We start from the raw sequence: 15,452 nt of genomic DNA on the forward strand, positions 1-15,452 counted from the left end.
TTTTTTTTCTTGTAATCTGTGCAGATAAAGGACTAAAAATGGACTGGTTCCACTGTAACCAGTGCTTCAAGAAAAGTGGGTCAAAGTTTGCTGTGTCAAGCTGTGGCCATATCTTCTGCGATGCGTGCATTAAGCCTAGTAAGAGCATCACGATCTATGTGCCTTACGCGCCATCATCATCTTACATAACGCAACCAGAATTCTGTCCGGCTACTCACGGATCTTGTGATTTAAACAAAATAAATAAGTACTATTCCCTCAGATCAGTGTGGTGCTTGTGGGTGCAGCTGCAGCTATCAGGCCATCACAGACGATGTTCGTGAGTTTGACATGATCACAACGTTTTTCTGTCCGATGCCACCAAAAGAGGGTGGCGTTATTTAACTTAGCCACAGTTTTGAATGCAGGCGTATTTCTATTTTAGATGAAGCCACAGGAGAAAGTGTTCTTCCAGGACCCCTTGAAGCTTTTCCAGTCACGCCTGAAACACATAACCCAGGTCTGTTTATGTTGTGCATGAAGTTACACAAAGCTAGTTAGTCAAGTAACACCGGCTCAGGGTGACCCTCAGCAAAGTGCCAAGTGTTTGAATGGATTACTTTTGTGGCGTCAGATTACTGTTTCGTTTAGGCGTGTGTGAACTCTCATGCACTAGTCAGAGTAGATTGCTGTCTTGTTTTACATATCATTCCATAATATTTAATTGTGACGTCTCCATGCCCTTTAGATTGCCACTTTTCAACAGACACAGATGACACTAATCACAGCACACTTCAAGCGCAAGTCCTCTGATCTCGAAAAGCAACTGAAGGAAGTCTCAGATCAGAGTTACAGGTGACTTTATTATTTATTATTTGTCCTGAGAAGACGTATGAATAAGCTTCTGCAGCGGCTTTCTTGTTGTGTGTTGTCTTCAAGACAAATTTCTGGGCTGAAAAGGGAGAACTCGGAGCTGAAAAGAGAGATTTCAGAGCTGAAACAAGAGACTGCGGATTTAAAAAAGCCGTTTTCCAAGCGGAGGGTAGGTTCTCCACGCATCTAGAAAGTTCATGCTGCCAGTCACCTTTCACACAACTAATCTTACCTGCACCCTTTCTGTGTCACAGGTCTCTACGGGACAGTTTGTACCTAACAGGTATCACGTTATATAACAAACTTCTAGAGGTGAGTTCTTAAATCAATCAGTGAGATATATTTTTCACCAGCTCCCAGAGGATGTCCCTCCCGGTGGCGGTCACCTCTCCAGGTAACTTTTAACTTGTTACATTTGCTACCCTTTTCAGTCCCTGGCGGGCATTATCAATTTTATTTGAATTATTTTTGCTAAATGTGTGCATGATTTTTGTCTTCTAGTCACCCCTCATTCAAGACTGCTAAGGTATGTTTGATTCTGTTATGTAAATGTCATTCACTGTTGACAACACATACACACGTCACACTGGGGCTCCGTTTACACAACGTTTTCAAGTAAAAACGCATCGTTTTTGTGCATTCCTTTCAGAAAAGTTTCGTGTTTACGTGGCCACATTTTGAAAACGTTGGTTTACACAGAAACAGCAGAAACGCTGAAAATGATGTAGTCTACATACTGGGCCACCAGAATAATTTTGGAATGAAACCACACACGTATGCAGAGAACAATACGCCGTAAGCATTAACAATGGCCAGTTCACGACCATTTGTAAGAACAGAGGAGGAAGTTGGATTGCTATTGTGGGTGACTCTCAACTATAAAAGTCCCAGGAGAATATGGACTGAGAGTCATGACACTCTGGAGGCAAACATTGTTGTTGTCCATCATCTTGTGCAGAAGAACTATTCACTACAGTGGTGTTGAGCGTGCGCAGTAGCTGCGTTTCTGCCATCTACACGGAGATGCAGCCCGAGCATTTTCAGAAAGTTGCGTTTTCCCCGTTTACACAGGGACAAAGGCAGAGCGTTTTCAGTGGCTCTGAGCACCATTGTTGTATAAACGCACCCCCGGACGCAAGGAACGTTTTGCATTTTCGCTTGAAAACGTTGTCGTGTAAACGGGGCCTGAAATGTGTTTCCTGTGTCTCAGTTGTATAGGATCTGCGGAGTCCCACAGGTGGTCCGGTGTCAGAGCTCCCAGTCTCTCCCTAAATGTAAGTCTTCTGCTGTTTAGAATTGTGTAAGATCTATTCAAGGCCACAGGGAGATGTGTTGGTGAGCAATCGCTCACCTCCATTGTAGGTTAAAATCCAAAGGTGGCTGTCCCCTCTTGCGCGTGTATGGGTTTTCTCTAATTCTTTCAAACATGCAATCGAGGAATTGTTGACTATAATTCTTTATTGTTATATATTTTTTTTTTTAAGCTTGAATGTGTGACACCGTCTGTCTCTATGTGCAATAGCTAACTGTGGTTGAAGGCAGAATACACTCTGGACTGGTTGCCAGTCCATCACAGGGCAAACAGAGAGAGACAGACAGCAACACACAGACATGCATTCAGCCTACGGGAGATTTTGAGTCACCAGTTACCCTCAAACGCATGTTTTTCGACCGTGTAAGGAAACCAGAGTACCCAGAGAAAACCCAAGGACCAGGGAGAACATGCAAACTCCACACAGAAAGGCCTCAAAGCTCTTTTAACAATGGGAACATTTTCATTATGAGGCAGAGTTGCCAACTACCCCACCACTGTGGAGATTTGATGCTACATTACTGTACAGCAGGGTATGAAGGTTCCCTTTGCTCCCTCAACTGCTGCCTGTGTGTAGTTACAGGAACACTGTCATGTTCTTGGTTGGTTACCCTTTTCCGTTACTGGGGCTACTGTTGTTACACATATTACTTGTTTGCGCATCACAATGGTTGGCAAGTGACTCAGTCCACTCCTGGTTTAATCTATTTTGTTAGATATTTAAAAAGCTGAGAATAAATATATGCTCTTCTCATGGTGTACCCCTTTAAATAAGTATATATCCAAAATAAGAGTCTTGCCTGCACAGTCTCATAGCACTTTGCTCACCGAGTATTCATCCAGCTGTCAGGTTCATGTGATGCTTCATTTAGACAGATTAACTTGAAAATGATAGGATTAATAACGTCGTGTTTGGCAAGACGTTGAATGTAAAAGCTGTTCACCTATATTGGAAAGTGCTGCACGCCATCCTTAATTGAGTTTTTTTCCCCTCAAATCAAGAATAAATGTCCTTATTTTGTCACAATCTGAAATTTATAGCAGAGTTGGCAGCGTAGCTAGAATATTCAATTCAACATGACATGTATACACGAATGGATATATTAGGCATTTTGTTGTTCCGTGAAATGTAGACACTGCTTTTCTCTGTTTATGTTGTCAGACTCCTCAATCAACTTCGTCCATTTCCAGCCATAGTTCTCGTCAAGAGCAAAGTAAGTGTTGTTGCGATGGTCTTTGTCGTTCTCCCATTTGTGCCGAGTTAAAAGTTGATATTTTGCTTCTGTGTGCACAGACAGATGCATCTCAAAGGCTTAGAACACCGGGGAGTTCTGATTTATTTATTATTTATATGTATTTTATTAGGCGTTCTGATTTATTTTGAATGATTTTAAGCTTTATTTTCATAAAAGCCATGAAAATCTAAATCAACAGAATTCCAAATATTTCGTCAGTTATTTCCATATTTCTTTCAAATACTGTTTGGAGCTTTTTTGTTTATATGCCTACTCTTTTGAGACGCAGCTGTATTAGAAAGTGAATGTTTCCTGCCCTGAAACGAAATCTTTTGTTTTCCTAAAGGAACCCCCACGTCATTCAGCACTCCAACCAGGTGAGTGATGGCTTCTCTCATCCAGGCGATGTTACATTGATGACGGTCTTACTTGTTACCGAGTCAGGGTGTTACTGTTATCCTCAGGACGGAGACCCCGAATGTCTTCCAGCTCCAGTTTATGAGCGGATTATCCATGCAGTCTCCCAGGTATTGAAGAAATGCCTACTTGGGGCCATGTTTTTTTGTTATAGTTATGTGTTCGGCAGCAACAAGTTCAATCCTTAATCAAAAGCTTTAGTGTTGAGGACAAAGTTTTACCTTTGTGGATATGTAACCTTTATTGCCATGTTCTTCTCTAAATAGTTCTGGTATATAGGATTTGATGGACATAAAGTTTAGCCAATTGGATGGATTTCTACCGCTTCATTTGACAGCCACTTGTCTTCATTGAATAAAAACAAATACCATCAATCACCACCGTGCTCAAATAATTGTTTGCATACACGTATATAAAAGGCAAATCTTTTACTGGTTTCCAGTGACACAAATGTGCAAATGAGAATCTTCTCAAACAGGAAAAAAAAAAAAAAAAAAAAAAAAAAAGTACATCAAAAACACAGGCAGAAGAAGACACTACGTTATGAACGTCTCTCCATAGCATGACACTTTAGCTTTTTATGACTAAAAGGAAAAGGAAACAAAAATGATGCACACTGCTTTGTAGAGTTTCTCATCTAACCTGTCATTCCTAAGGAACTAAACTCTGACTTCATTTGAAGCCCACTTTTTCTTTCTTCCGTAGCTCAACTAACCAGTTCTTTAGTGTGAAGTTTTTCCTCTTGCGAAACGCAGCAAAGTCGGAAATAACTAATAGATACATGAACCGATACATTGAAAAATATGTTTCCGCTACACATCACAATGAAAACTAAACTTTTTTTTTCTTTGGGTTGGAATCCTTTGCTACTTATACAGTATACGGACTCCCATCTTATCTAGTTTGCCTATATTATAAACAAGTCATACCTATACCTATTAAGACAGAAGAGGAAAACACTGAACTAATCAATGAGTAAATTCGGACATTTTCAATGCGGCTGTTGTCATCACACCGTAGTACTGTCAAAACGTTTGTCAACTGTGCAGTTTTTTGCAAACAAAATTTTTCACTGAGCGAGGTATCACAGCAGGTCATTATCTTAAGGGGGACTCATGGAACAGGTCTCAGAAATCCATTGCAGACATTAGATGCAAAAACAAAGCCATTTTAGAAGTAAGTAATCCGTGTAGAGTGATAGGAATTGTAGTTTTGGGATAAAAGTTGCAGACGGAAATGAGTTGATTTACTTACAATAATGCAGCAGGCTTGAAATCCAAAGTGCAAGATATCAACTTAAAGTGTACATGTCCAGTGTGCTTGTCATGAGAAGGAATAACTGGGTGAACAGGAATGAGTTACGCACAGTGATCAGTAAACAGATGAGTCAATGAAGACAGTTTTTTTGGGAGCAGTACAATATCTGCCATAGCCAGGTACCAAATATTCAACCAGTTAAAATCATACTGCTACAATAGCATACTAGCAAAATCTGTAGAAGAGATATCTAAACAAAAATAAGCTCAGAAATATAGAGCAAACCAGTGTACAAGTAACTGTTCTATTTACATCAATACAGGCAGCACAATTAGAATTCAAGTCCAAATATATTAGAATGAGCAGGGAATGCAGCATATATAAAAACAAACCTCACACTGGGCTTGTACTGGGAAGACTGGATGTCACAAACCTGCCTTAATTAAAGCAATATAAACCAAAGTAATATGCTAACGACGTGGGGGGTGGGGGTGTGTTGCCCACCAACTTCTATAAATGCTCTTAACTAACGATAAGTTCTTGGTCAGTCTCCCCAACATCCCGAGCTGCAAACCAGTCCCGCACCTGCTGGTAGCTCATCCTTGATTTCTTGCATAAAGAGTCAAGGTCTTTTTCATGGAGTGAGCCTGTTGAGAGATAATAGACTTCCAGCGGCTGGAGGTCTGGGGAATCCGCACTGTTTCCATTCATTGTGGATTTTCTTTTGCGGCTGCCGGGCCGTGAGGACGTCCCGCCTCCATTCGTGAGGCCACTGCTGCTCTGCTGGGCGGCGAGTTCTGCCAAGAACTGGTCGCGAACACCTTTCACCCAGCGCAGCTGGCCGTTTTTCACAGCATACCGCGTGTCCCCGAACCACTGAATCACATCTGCCCGAGGTAAACCTGTAAGCTTAACAAGCTCAGTGTAATCTTCGCTCTTGGGCCACTGGCAGCGCAGGAAATGCTGCTTGAGCACATCCAACTGCTCCTTGGTCTTTCTGGGCCGGCCTCCAGGAGTGAGAGCAGGTGACGTGGACGTGGAAGCTCCCGAGAACTGCTCGGGTGTTTGCGGGGGCTTGATCTTTGCCGAGTGGACCGACTTCTTTGACGTGCTGTTTTTACTTGGAAGTGTTTTGCTGGGTGACGCCGTCGGTGGTGGACTTCCAGACGGGGAAGAATGAGGAGACGGCAGGAAGACACTCGTCGACTCCTGTGGAACATCTGGCTCAGCCTTGCATGTCGTGGTTAATTGTAAAGGTTCATCCTCATGTGGTTCCTCGTCTTTGACGCTGTCCCCATCCACAGAAAGCTCCTCCATAACATCATAGCTTTGAGTCTCGAGGACCCTTTCTCCAAATGCTTCCAGGCTGTTCGTCAAAAACGTTTGAAAGAAATGCGAATTTCTAATTCCATTGCCACGTGCACTGTCGTTGCTTTTTACCCCATTTGGCTGGCGAGATTTTGGAGTAACAAGTGGAAGAGGCTGAGATTGCTGCTCATGTTTGCTCCCAATAGCAGCGTGATGTGAATAGCTCTGCGCCGCTGCCAGGCTTCCCCGACCAACTCGGAGCTGGTAGCGACTGTCACTGAACCATTTGCGAATGTCGTTACGGGTCAGCCCAGTTTCTTCCTGTAAACGTCTGAGCTCCGCCTCTGCAGGCCAGTTCTCTCTCAGAAAGCTTTTGCGAAGGGCTGCGAGCTGAGCTTTTGATTTTTTGTAGCGTCCATGACGGTGCGGTTGTGGCGATGACTCTGAAAGATCAAGGGTTACATCGTGTGCTGGACTTGCTGGTGCGTCTGCTGGTGGGCGGTAGTAGTACGAATCCTGAGGTGGTGGGAGGGTGGAACTGAAACACGGGGTTGCAGATTTGGCTGGTTTATATGTATCGGGTGATTCACACCGTGGTTTCTTCTGGGGAATGAAATGAGAGACATCAACCTCAGCTTCTTCGCCGTCTTTATCCTCTAGAACAAATTCTTCAAAACCTTTGCTGTTGCTTTTGTCGTTTTTTTCCTCAGCGGGTTCAGGAGAATCGTCACAGATATCAGGAACTGCGAGCTTACGCCTCGTCTCCTCTATCTCCTCCGAGGACCAGCTGATGCCGTATTTAATTCGCTGCACCATGAACCACACTTTGACTTTGTCCAGTGGCAAGGCACAAACCCGGGCCAAAGTGCTCACCTCCCGGGATGACGGATATGGAAATAGGTTAAAGGCTTGGACCAGCTCTTGGATTGAGTCAAGTTCACGGGTCTGATCCGACTGAGTCCACACGAGTTTCAGTCCCTCCGACACCAAAGGCAGGCACACAACAGAGTTGTGGTTGGTGGTGAAACTCGCTACGCCACTTGTATTGCTTTCAGCTGAGCTGGCAGAGTGACGCAAATCCCTGGAGGACCGCTTAGCTTTAGGCTTTCCTTCACATTCTGGATTTGTTATTTCTCCTTCAAAAGGCTCCTTCATGCTGACAACTAGTCCATTTTTGCCGTTTCGTTCAGCTTGTGTTGCCATCTGGACGATCAGAATACGCTCTTTACCCTAGGAAAAACAGAAAAACAACGATTCAGTTCTCAATTTTTATTTATTCTTTGCTTGTCTTTACTTTGAAGCCGTTTCAGCTTAATAGATAAGATCAGAGCGAAGAGAAGGACATTTTCATCTCAAGAGTACAGATGCTGATGTTTTAGGAACTTTATGTTCTCATTTATTCTCAAAGTCAATTATCTGACAGCTGCCTCCCCTTCCCCCCTACTTTGCTCCCTTCTTATTCTGGACACTGGGAAACTAGTCGTATACTCTGGCCAGACTGCGTCTCCCCTCCCCCCAAAGTGTGGAGACTGACTTTTGTTTTGTGTGAGGTGAGGGGCGGGAGGGGGTTTGGTGGCAAAGGGTGGGTGCAGAGGGAATCGGCTCCATGAGAAATCCATCACAATCTACTTTCTCACCCTTTTCAGTCTTCAGGCTTTGTTCCACTTCCAAGTTCTGAGTCACGAAAGATAAGTGCAGCCTCTTCACGAAGACGGATACCACAACAGAAACCTGTGAAGAGATTGAACAAGATGTATTAGCACATCGCACATTTGAAGTCATCAAAAAAATTTACAAGAAATTTATTTACAATAAATATGAATAAAACTTATACTAAATGTGTTTTCTTCAGCAACAGGTGTTCATGCAGCATTTATTATCACAGTGTATTATAAAATGTCCAACTGGGAGCATTTGTATTCAGATCCTCTTTGGAACCCGGCTTTAAAATGTGACACTTTGCAGTGTGTTTATACTAAACAGGTGGTTCAAAAACATATAGGACAACCTCCTAAATTCGACGTATTTATTCTTTTATTTTTTAAAAAAAAATTTTAGGGGGGGGGGTGGAGGTCGGGTACTGCACATTTGGTTAGTAGGTAAACTCAGCCTGGGATAGACTTTGTTTGGATCACAAAAGAAAGTGTATCAAAAGCATGAGCCGACAATTCTGAAATACTATTATTGGTGACACACTTGAAACCCACTGGGAATAAGATCACGTGACCATCCTCTCCCAAACTTGTTTATTATTTCTACTTTCGGGCGGCGGCGGAGTTCATACATTGTTGTCTTTTCTTTTAGTCTGGCCAAAGGCGTTAAAAGTTGCCCAGTGTGTGTGAGCAACAATAGCAGTCCGTGGCCCCCCTCCCCTCTTTATGGCGTACTAAGTAAAACGCTTCCCTTCTGCACAGGCGCACTCCGTCGTCAGACACGCTTCACTGAAACATAAAAATAAACTTACCGAAAATACCAAAACAAGCCTCTATCCACGGGCTTTGTTTCCGCGACACGAAACCCCGAAGAAAGTCGGGAGTTCCTCGTCCGCTCCCACCGCTTTTGTACGGCCGAAGTTTAGCGGCTCGCCAGGAGGGAAACAATACCGTCCGTCTGTTTGTTTGACCCTTGTCTTGTTTCCCAACCGCCTCTCGGTGGATTACGGTCTGGATATAAAGATGAGAAAGCCGATCAAGTTTCGCCGCCGCTCGCGCGGTGAGTTCAATCCGTCGCACGGTTTTTTTGTTTCCCCCCCCAGAAGCGAATCTACCAACCGGAGAGCATTTCCAGATCTGAATCCGAGTCGCTCGGTCCGACCGTGGTTGCTTTTGTTCTTTAACTGAGAAGTGTTTCCCCTGTCCGGCCAGATCGTGGCGAGGCGGAGCCGAGGACCAGGAAGTCCAGAAGGCCCAGCTCTCCAACAGCTCCCCGCCTGTGACGGCGGCTGGTGGGTGTGCCAGTCTGGCCGAGCAGGCCGACGATTGGAGGGACCGAGCGCCTGTAGAATAAATCCGCGACAGTAGGCTCTCTCTCTCCAAAAAAAAAACAACATCTCCATGTCGGCCACCCAGCAGCACCCCCTGTACCAAACACGGATAAAAAAAAAAAAACCCCATCATCTTTTCACGTGTGATGAGGCCTCCTTTAGGACAAAGTTTGAGAAAATATGTCTAAACTTTCCTTAGTTCACCTGCTTGGTTTATCTCATTTTTTGGGACTTTAGTCTTATTTAGAGTATTGGTTATTCAGTAGCATATGTTAGGCTTTCAACTAGGCACTAGAGACTGAATGAATTTATTAAGAAAATAATGCATATTTTCAATTACAGTATTTTCATATATTTTGCGGCAGACGTTTCTATTCGACCTCTTGCTTTTTACACTGATCGTCACAGCAATGCATAGCAGCTTTAACTGTAATAAATGTGAAAATGTGCAGTCTGGTATTTAGCACCCATCAAAAAAGAGCACCCAACAACAATCCATCTAGTCATTGATTTATTGTCTAATCGTTTAAATTGGCTGAAGTTGATCCCAGCAGACATGCAGTGGGCAGGGTATGTGCTGGACAGGTCATCAGTCCTTCACAGACAGACTGGCAATCATTTATACAAGCACTGACCATCCCCTATGAGAGACTGAGAGCCATCGATAAATCAAACAAGCGTGTCTTTAGGTTGTGGGAAAAAGCCGGACTATTGCTAAAGGTTTAAATGCACACAGGCACCATGCAAACGCCACAAGGCTCTGGCCTGGAACCAAACCTACGTCCTCTCATTGTTGGGAAAGCATGCTCACCACTACACAACACTAAAAGCCATAAAGAAGAGACAAGCTCAAACATTAGCATATGAGTCCCTGGATAGGATGAGAATATAAATAAACAAAGCTTGTTGAGGATGGTCAATTACGTGGCCGCCGATTTAACACAGAATGACCATTATTTTATTTCCATATAGACTCAACAATTTACCCGAGGATATGTATTGATAATATTGTTGGTTACATTGTTTTGGACTATAAAATATACTGTCTGGAACTACGTTGAGTTTCAGGCAACAGGAAAGTTAAAAGTAAAAAAAAAAAAAAAAAAAATGATTTTATATCCCCTCCAATGTATCTTGGAGCTGTCCAAATAATTCTATGTGGATTCATTTTCAAAACATATAAAATCTATGTTTCGATTTGCTTCACCTTCTCGGTAAAGGTGAAGAAGACCCACTTTCAAAATCTGTGTAAATCAAACAATTTCAAATCATCTTTATAGACCTCTCTCTGGAATTGAAAGTTGAAGAGCTCAATATTTAGTAAATATTGGGAAGTACATTTTGACAATTTTAGAAACGTGTTAATACATCCTCTATTTGGACATTTGGGATAACCAAATATTTCGTCATCATCTTTCATCAGGGACCCACACACACACAAAGTAACGTAACTCACATTCTAAAATCCTTCCCAGACCAGGTTAACCAAAGATATTTGTCACCTTAGACTAAACTAAACCTAAACCACCCTCAACCCTCTAATGGAGGGTAATAGAAGTATTTTAGCAGCAGTGCCTCCTGAATGTTTTTTTTTTTTTTTAAAACAATAGATTAATAAATACTATCTGCATGTCTGAATTCTGTCTTGGGTTGTTTAAAACAACTTGTGATATCCATCCTAATGCTGGGAAATAATGCATACTAGAAATCCAACAGCCAGAAAGTGAAAGATTAGTCATCTGTTTCATTTATTGTGATAAAACTCTATTTGAAAGCATTTCGATGTTGTACTGGAGACTTTACTCATATTTGTTCAAGCAGGCTCAGTAACTTATTTCCAAATTAACAACAGAAACAGCCCAGATAACGATACCTATGATCTTGACTCTGGTTTTTTTAAACAAACTTTTGTTGTTGCTGCTTCCTCTATTGATTATGAAGCATCGGGACACCCAAGAAAGGTTAACATGTACTCACAGTTCCTACAAGGCATTTATCAACTTGCTCGCGTCCCCTTTCTACTGTAAACAAGATCAAATGACATCATCAGCGGTGTTTCAGTGATATGTGTCCTCAAACAATATCCCACGTCTGTGACAATGCAACATTAAACCAGTCGTAATCAGGGGTTGGAAGGTTACAGAAGGTATTAAGAAGTGTGAACACCAGCAGGCAAACGTTACTTTTTTTTTAAAGTTTTATTATTTAAATGAACAAACAAAATAGCAGTGAGTCATAGTATTGGTATTAGTAGTTTGGTAAATATAGCTTATGTAAATAGTAGTGTGTCTAGTTTTTAAAAAAAGATAGAGAGCTTGAAAAAAACTTGTAACAGAGAGCAATCTTCACATTAAGTGGCTTTATCGTCTTACGTTGCTTGAATACGGAAAGCATAGCATGACCTCCGTCATGTTCTCTTCATTACCTCACGCTTCAGAGATTCACATTGATGAATGACATTCAATAAAGAGTATAAAGATAAATATGTGCGGACATGAAATTGGATAAATACTCCTTCAAAAGGTAGTGACACAAAGAAATGTCAGGAGTGTTGCAGAAAATCCTCAGAAGCGGCTGCTTGCCATGGTGAGCATGATGCGAGGCATTCGAATGAACGAGGGAACGACGGCTGAGAGCCAGGACAGATACGGGACCTGGGACAGGAGGAACTTCAGGGAAGTGTAGTCAACGACGCTTCGCCCTGGAAACAAACAGATAAAACAAAAATATAACCAAGATCAGATTGGAAATCTTCTAAAAAAAAAAAAAAAAAAAAAAAAAGCATCTTCAGGGAAAAGTAATCAACTACATCCCTCCCTAAAAAAAACAAAAAACATATATTTCTTATATGTTTTTTGTTTTTTGTTATATAAACATATATATACGTATATAGTAAGATTACATTTCACATTGATTAAAAAAACCCCGAACATAATCCATGTTTACCATCAACATCTTGTATCCCATAACGCCTTGCCAGGTCACAGGTCATCAGCACTTTCCCAGTCATTGACATCAGATTTTTATCTGTCATGGAAAAACAGAAACAACAAACAAAATATATTCACAATGGAAGCGCACAGGCCTTCTGACATCAATCATTTTCCTATTTGTAGGATCCATTTTTACACTGCCTTATCCAACTCTGGATCGCTGGAGCTCCCTTGCCCAACCTGGACTTGATCCAAGATTAGAAGTGAGAGTGCGACTCACCACACCATGTGAGGCTCGGTCACGTAAGTGTTGAGCCCAAATCAGGAACCTTTTAACTTATTAGATTAGTTGCCAGCGCAATCTTGAATAAAACAATCTTAATTGTTGGTTTAACTGATAGTGTCAGATAAGACCGTCCTACCTTTCGCCAGGTTGACAATGCACCTCCCACTCAGTTCTGTGGTTTCCGCAGTGGCCATCATATCTTTGAACTGAGGAGGGAAAAGTACACTAAGTACATAATTCAAGTAGCTCTGATGAAAATTGTTTCTTTGCTGGACACGACTTTACATTTGTATGTATGCCCGGTAGTACATCGTTCACTGTGAGCCCACAAAGCAGTTCTGTTCGAACTGCTGCGGGCCACAGGCTGACGGAGGCCACTCCCCTACTTTTGAGCTCGACAGCCATGTCTGCTGCCAGCCTGTCACACTGGAAACAAACAGAAAAAAACGAAACAGGTTTTGATTCCATGAACAACCCGGGAGAAAGAAAAAAAAAATATACATATTTATATGCCCAAGTGTTACATGCATGACAGGACTTACGGCAGCTTTCCCGACACCATATGACACATTGAAAAGATACTGCAGACCCCCAAAAGACGAAATGGTCACGATCAAACCTCGACCCTGAGCCACCATCAAGCGGGACGCATAAACAGAGAAAATGTAGTGACCCCTGCCAAAGAAAGGAAAAAGGTTGGACAATGGTAATCCATTTAAAAAAAATAAAAATGTAATCCAAATGATTGTTTTTGTTTCTTGTACACATTTAAGTACAACTGAAGTCAGAACTAAACCGACAAAACCAAGTTGACGAACAGCAGAAAATTAACATTAGAAGCATAACCTGATACTGAGTCAGCAGAATATATATATATATACGCTACCTTAGACCTGCATTGTTGACCGTGTCCCAAATAGACGGATCAGTTTCCCAGAACTTCTTACCCGTGTTCTCAAAGATATCCTGGAACAGCACAAAATGTTGGGGGGGTGAAGTTGCATCCTCGTTCCTACTTCCTGATAGTCAAATTTTCAGATAACACCAGGGAGTGTTTCTTGTCCTTCCAGTGATGGTACTGACCTGTATTCCGGCGTAGGCATTGTTCACCAGCATATCCAGTCTACCATTCTGTTCACGCTTGATCAGTTCAAACAGCTCTTCGATGTCTTCATCTTTTGTAGAATCACAGATGACCGGCACACAGTCGCCACCCCTCTCTTTCACCTGCGTTGAAAATAATGTCAGACAAAGAGAAAAAAAAAACTATTTGAGGCTCAATCATCTTAACCCAAATCTGAAACTACTTTTTTTTTTTTTTTTTAACTAATGCACTCAAGTTAGGGTCAGAGGGAGCTGGCGGCTCTCCCAGTGGTTACAAGAGTAGAATCAAATGCTCGGTGTTAACCACTGTACCCCGGGATGCATTTCATAGACGTTTCACCTGCTCAGCTGCTTCTTTCAGAGTTTTCTCCTGCCGTCCTGTGATGTAGACGGTGGCTCCAGCCTCAGAGAGCTGCAGAGCTATTCCTCGACCAATACCCCTGGAGGCACCGGTTACTACACACACCCAGCCAGACAGAGACATCCTCTCTGAGGGAGGATTCAAAACCAATACCATAAATATAAGTTCACACACACCGTGTCACATGGAAACACACAGTATGAATTAATAGCCTCCAAGGGTGTCATTTGAATTAAGTGTAGCGCCACTGCACGAATCAAGCAGTGCTATTGCCATCTACTGTACAGACTGAAAATGATTTTTGGAGAGCTAGAATTTGAATTACACAACCTGAAGGACCACCTTTTTTGCATTAAGATGCTGTTTAATGATGATTTATGAGTGATCTTCTCATTGCAGTACAAAGTTTGCCCAAAACACGCAGATTAAAAAGTCTGGTGGTGACCATGACCACATTTAACCACAGTGAACCTTGACGATTCACTTTTTGGTACATAAAACAGTTTTCGTGTTTTGTTTTTTTTCCATTTCTGTTTGAACAAATTGTTACCTTTTTTTTGCACAAACTTTATCACACAAAAAAAACACTCGTTTTGAACGACTGCGTTTACATTTAGTTACATTTAAATCGTCAACGGTTGAAAGTACTACTTAACGCAATGCATCGCAACATCAATAGATAAATAAGATGAAACCCAACAAAAAGCCTTCATAGAACAAAAGAGTACCTCAAATCGCTGGATCTGGTTTGCCGAGTCCCAGTTGTTGTCGGAGAAAGCGAGAAAGTGTGTTGCAACTCGGTTTGATCAGTGTTTGGAACGTTTGTCAGGAAGCTGATCGAGGCTGGAGAGCGTGCCAGAGCCGCGGAGCTGCAAAAAGTTTTGTTCTGTCGGAGGATTCACTCGTTCCAACTTCCCCCTCCCTCCGCTTGAGGGACCTTCGGCTTGACTTCAGATACGCTGTGAAACAAAGCTGTTACTGAATAGCCTAAAAGTGTTTTATAACGGACCGTTTTTGTGCGTAACCATCCCACTTGACGCATGCGCAAAAATCAAAGTCTTGCGCTCTCAAGTAAACCCGAGGAGTCAGAATGAGTGAGCAATCCTTACTGTTAGTTATGGTTTTGGGATTTCATTTACTCTAAAGTATCAGTAGATGGCGCTGTAAGTCTTCCTAAAATAACAACCCCTTTCACACGTTTAAATAATCCATAATTCTTGGATTACAAAACCCACGTCCTGCCTCGTCTGCAATTGGATGATTTTGATTCATCGTAGGGATGCTGTTTTATTCTTGAGGTAAAGCTGATTATTCTACGGTTTGTGCCATTTTGACTTCCAACTTTCCTGTGAAGAAAATAAGAACTGATAATACATTGAAGCAAACTACAAATACTAATGCTCG

At 42.1% G+C, this 15,452-nt stretch overlaps 3 protein-coding genes across 4 annotated transcripts; 1 reads left to right on the top strand and 2 right to left on the bottom strand.

The window, feature by feature from the left end:
• Positions 1–38: 38 nt before the first annotated feature.
• Positions 39–1,377, top strand: LOC308111165 (E3 ubiquitin-protein ligase RNF212B-like; the record flags this gene model as incomplete). Its single annotated transcript, XM_080465950.1, has 4 exons — positions 39–138; positions 288–319; positions 425–499; positions 1,354–1,377. 4 exons carry the CDS (start codon positions 39–41, stop codon positions 1,375–1,377), a joined length of 231 nt encoding a protein of 76 aa, XP_080322076.1.
• A 2,853-nt stretch (positions 1,378–4,230) lies between these two features.
• homeza (homeobox and leucine zipper encoding a) lies at positions 4,231–9,320 on the bottom strand. Of its 2 annotated transcripts, XM_080493568.1 has the most exons (4): positions 9,153–9,320; positions 8,846–9,044; positions 8,019–8,112; positions 4,237–7,611 (listed from the first exon to the last, which is right to left on the bottom strand). In XM_080493568.1, exon 4 carries the CDS (start codon positions 7,582–7,584, stop codon positions 5,596–5,598), a length of 1,989 nt encoding a protein of 662 aa, XP_080349694.1. In that variant the 5' UTR covers positions 7,585–7,611; positions 8,019–8,112; positions 8,846–9,044; positions 9,153–9,320; the 3' UTR covers positions 4,237–5,595. The 2 variants fall into 2 exon arrangements, with proteins under 2 accessions (XP_080349693.1, XP_080349694.1); XM_080493567.1 differs by having other exon boundaries at positions 4,231–7,611; positions 8,846–9,235.
• A 1,769-nt stretch (positions 9,321–11,089) lies between these two features.
• LOC308124146 (dehydrogenase/reductase SDR family member 1-like) lies at positions 11,090–15,079 on the bottom strand. The gene is made up of 9 exons (XM_080486975.1): positions 14,777–15,079; positions 14,028–14,176; positions 13,667–13,810; positions 13,470–13,549; positions 13,126–13,258; positions 12,869–13,009; positions 12,720–12,789; positions 12,311–12,391; positions 11,090–12,065 (listed from the first exon to the last, which is right to left on the bottom strand). Exons 2-9 carry the CDS (start codon positions 14,169–14,171, stop codon positions 11,929–11,931), a joined length of 930 nt encoding a protein of 309 aa, XP_080343101.1. The 5' UTR covers positions 14,172–14,176; positions 14,777–15,079; the 3' UTR covers positions 11,090–11,928.
• Positions 15,080–15,452: the final 373 nt, after the last annotated feature.

The sequence above is a fragment of the Lipophrys pholis genome, assembly GCF_963383615.2.
Source record: "Lipophrys pholis genome assembly, chromosome: 1".
Lineage (NCBI taxonomy): Eukaryota > Metazoa > Chordata > Actinopteri > Blenniiformes > Blenniidae > Lipophrys > Lipophrys pholis.

Bases quoted from the DNA above. Each gene is read 5' to 3' on its own strand.
- homeza (XM_080493567.1), bottom strand. From the start codon at position 7,584: ATGGCAACACAAGCTGAACGAAACGGCAAAAATGGACTAGTTGTCAGC.
- LOC308124146 (XM_080486975.1), bottom strand. From the start codon at position 14,171: ATGTCTCTGTCTGGCTGGGTGTGTGTAGTAACCGGTGCCTCCAGGGGT. The intron at 13,550-13,666 runs GTCAGTACCATC...GTGCTGTTCCAG, and splicing joins ATGCCTACGCCGGAATACAG to GATATCTTTGAGAACACGGG. The intron at 12,066-12,310 runs GTAAACATGGAT...GTTTGTTTCCAG, and splicing joins TGGGATACAAGATGTTGATG to GGCGAAGCGTCGTTGACTAC.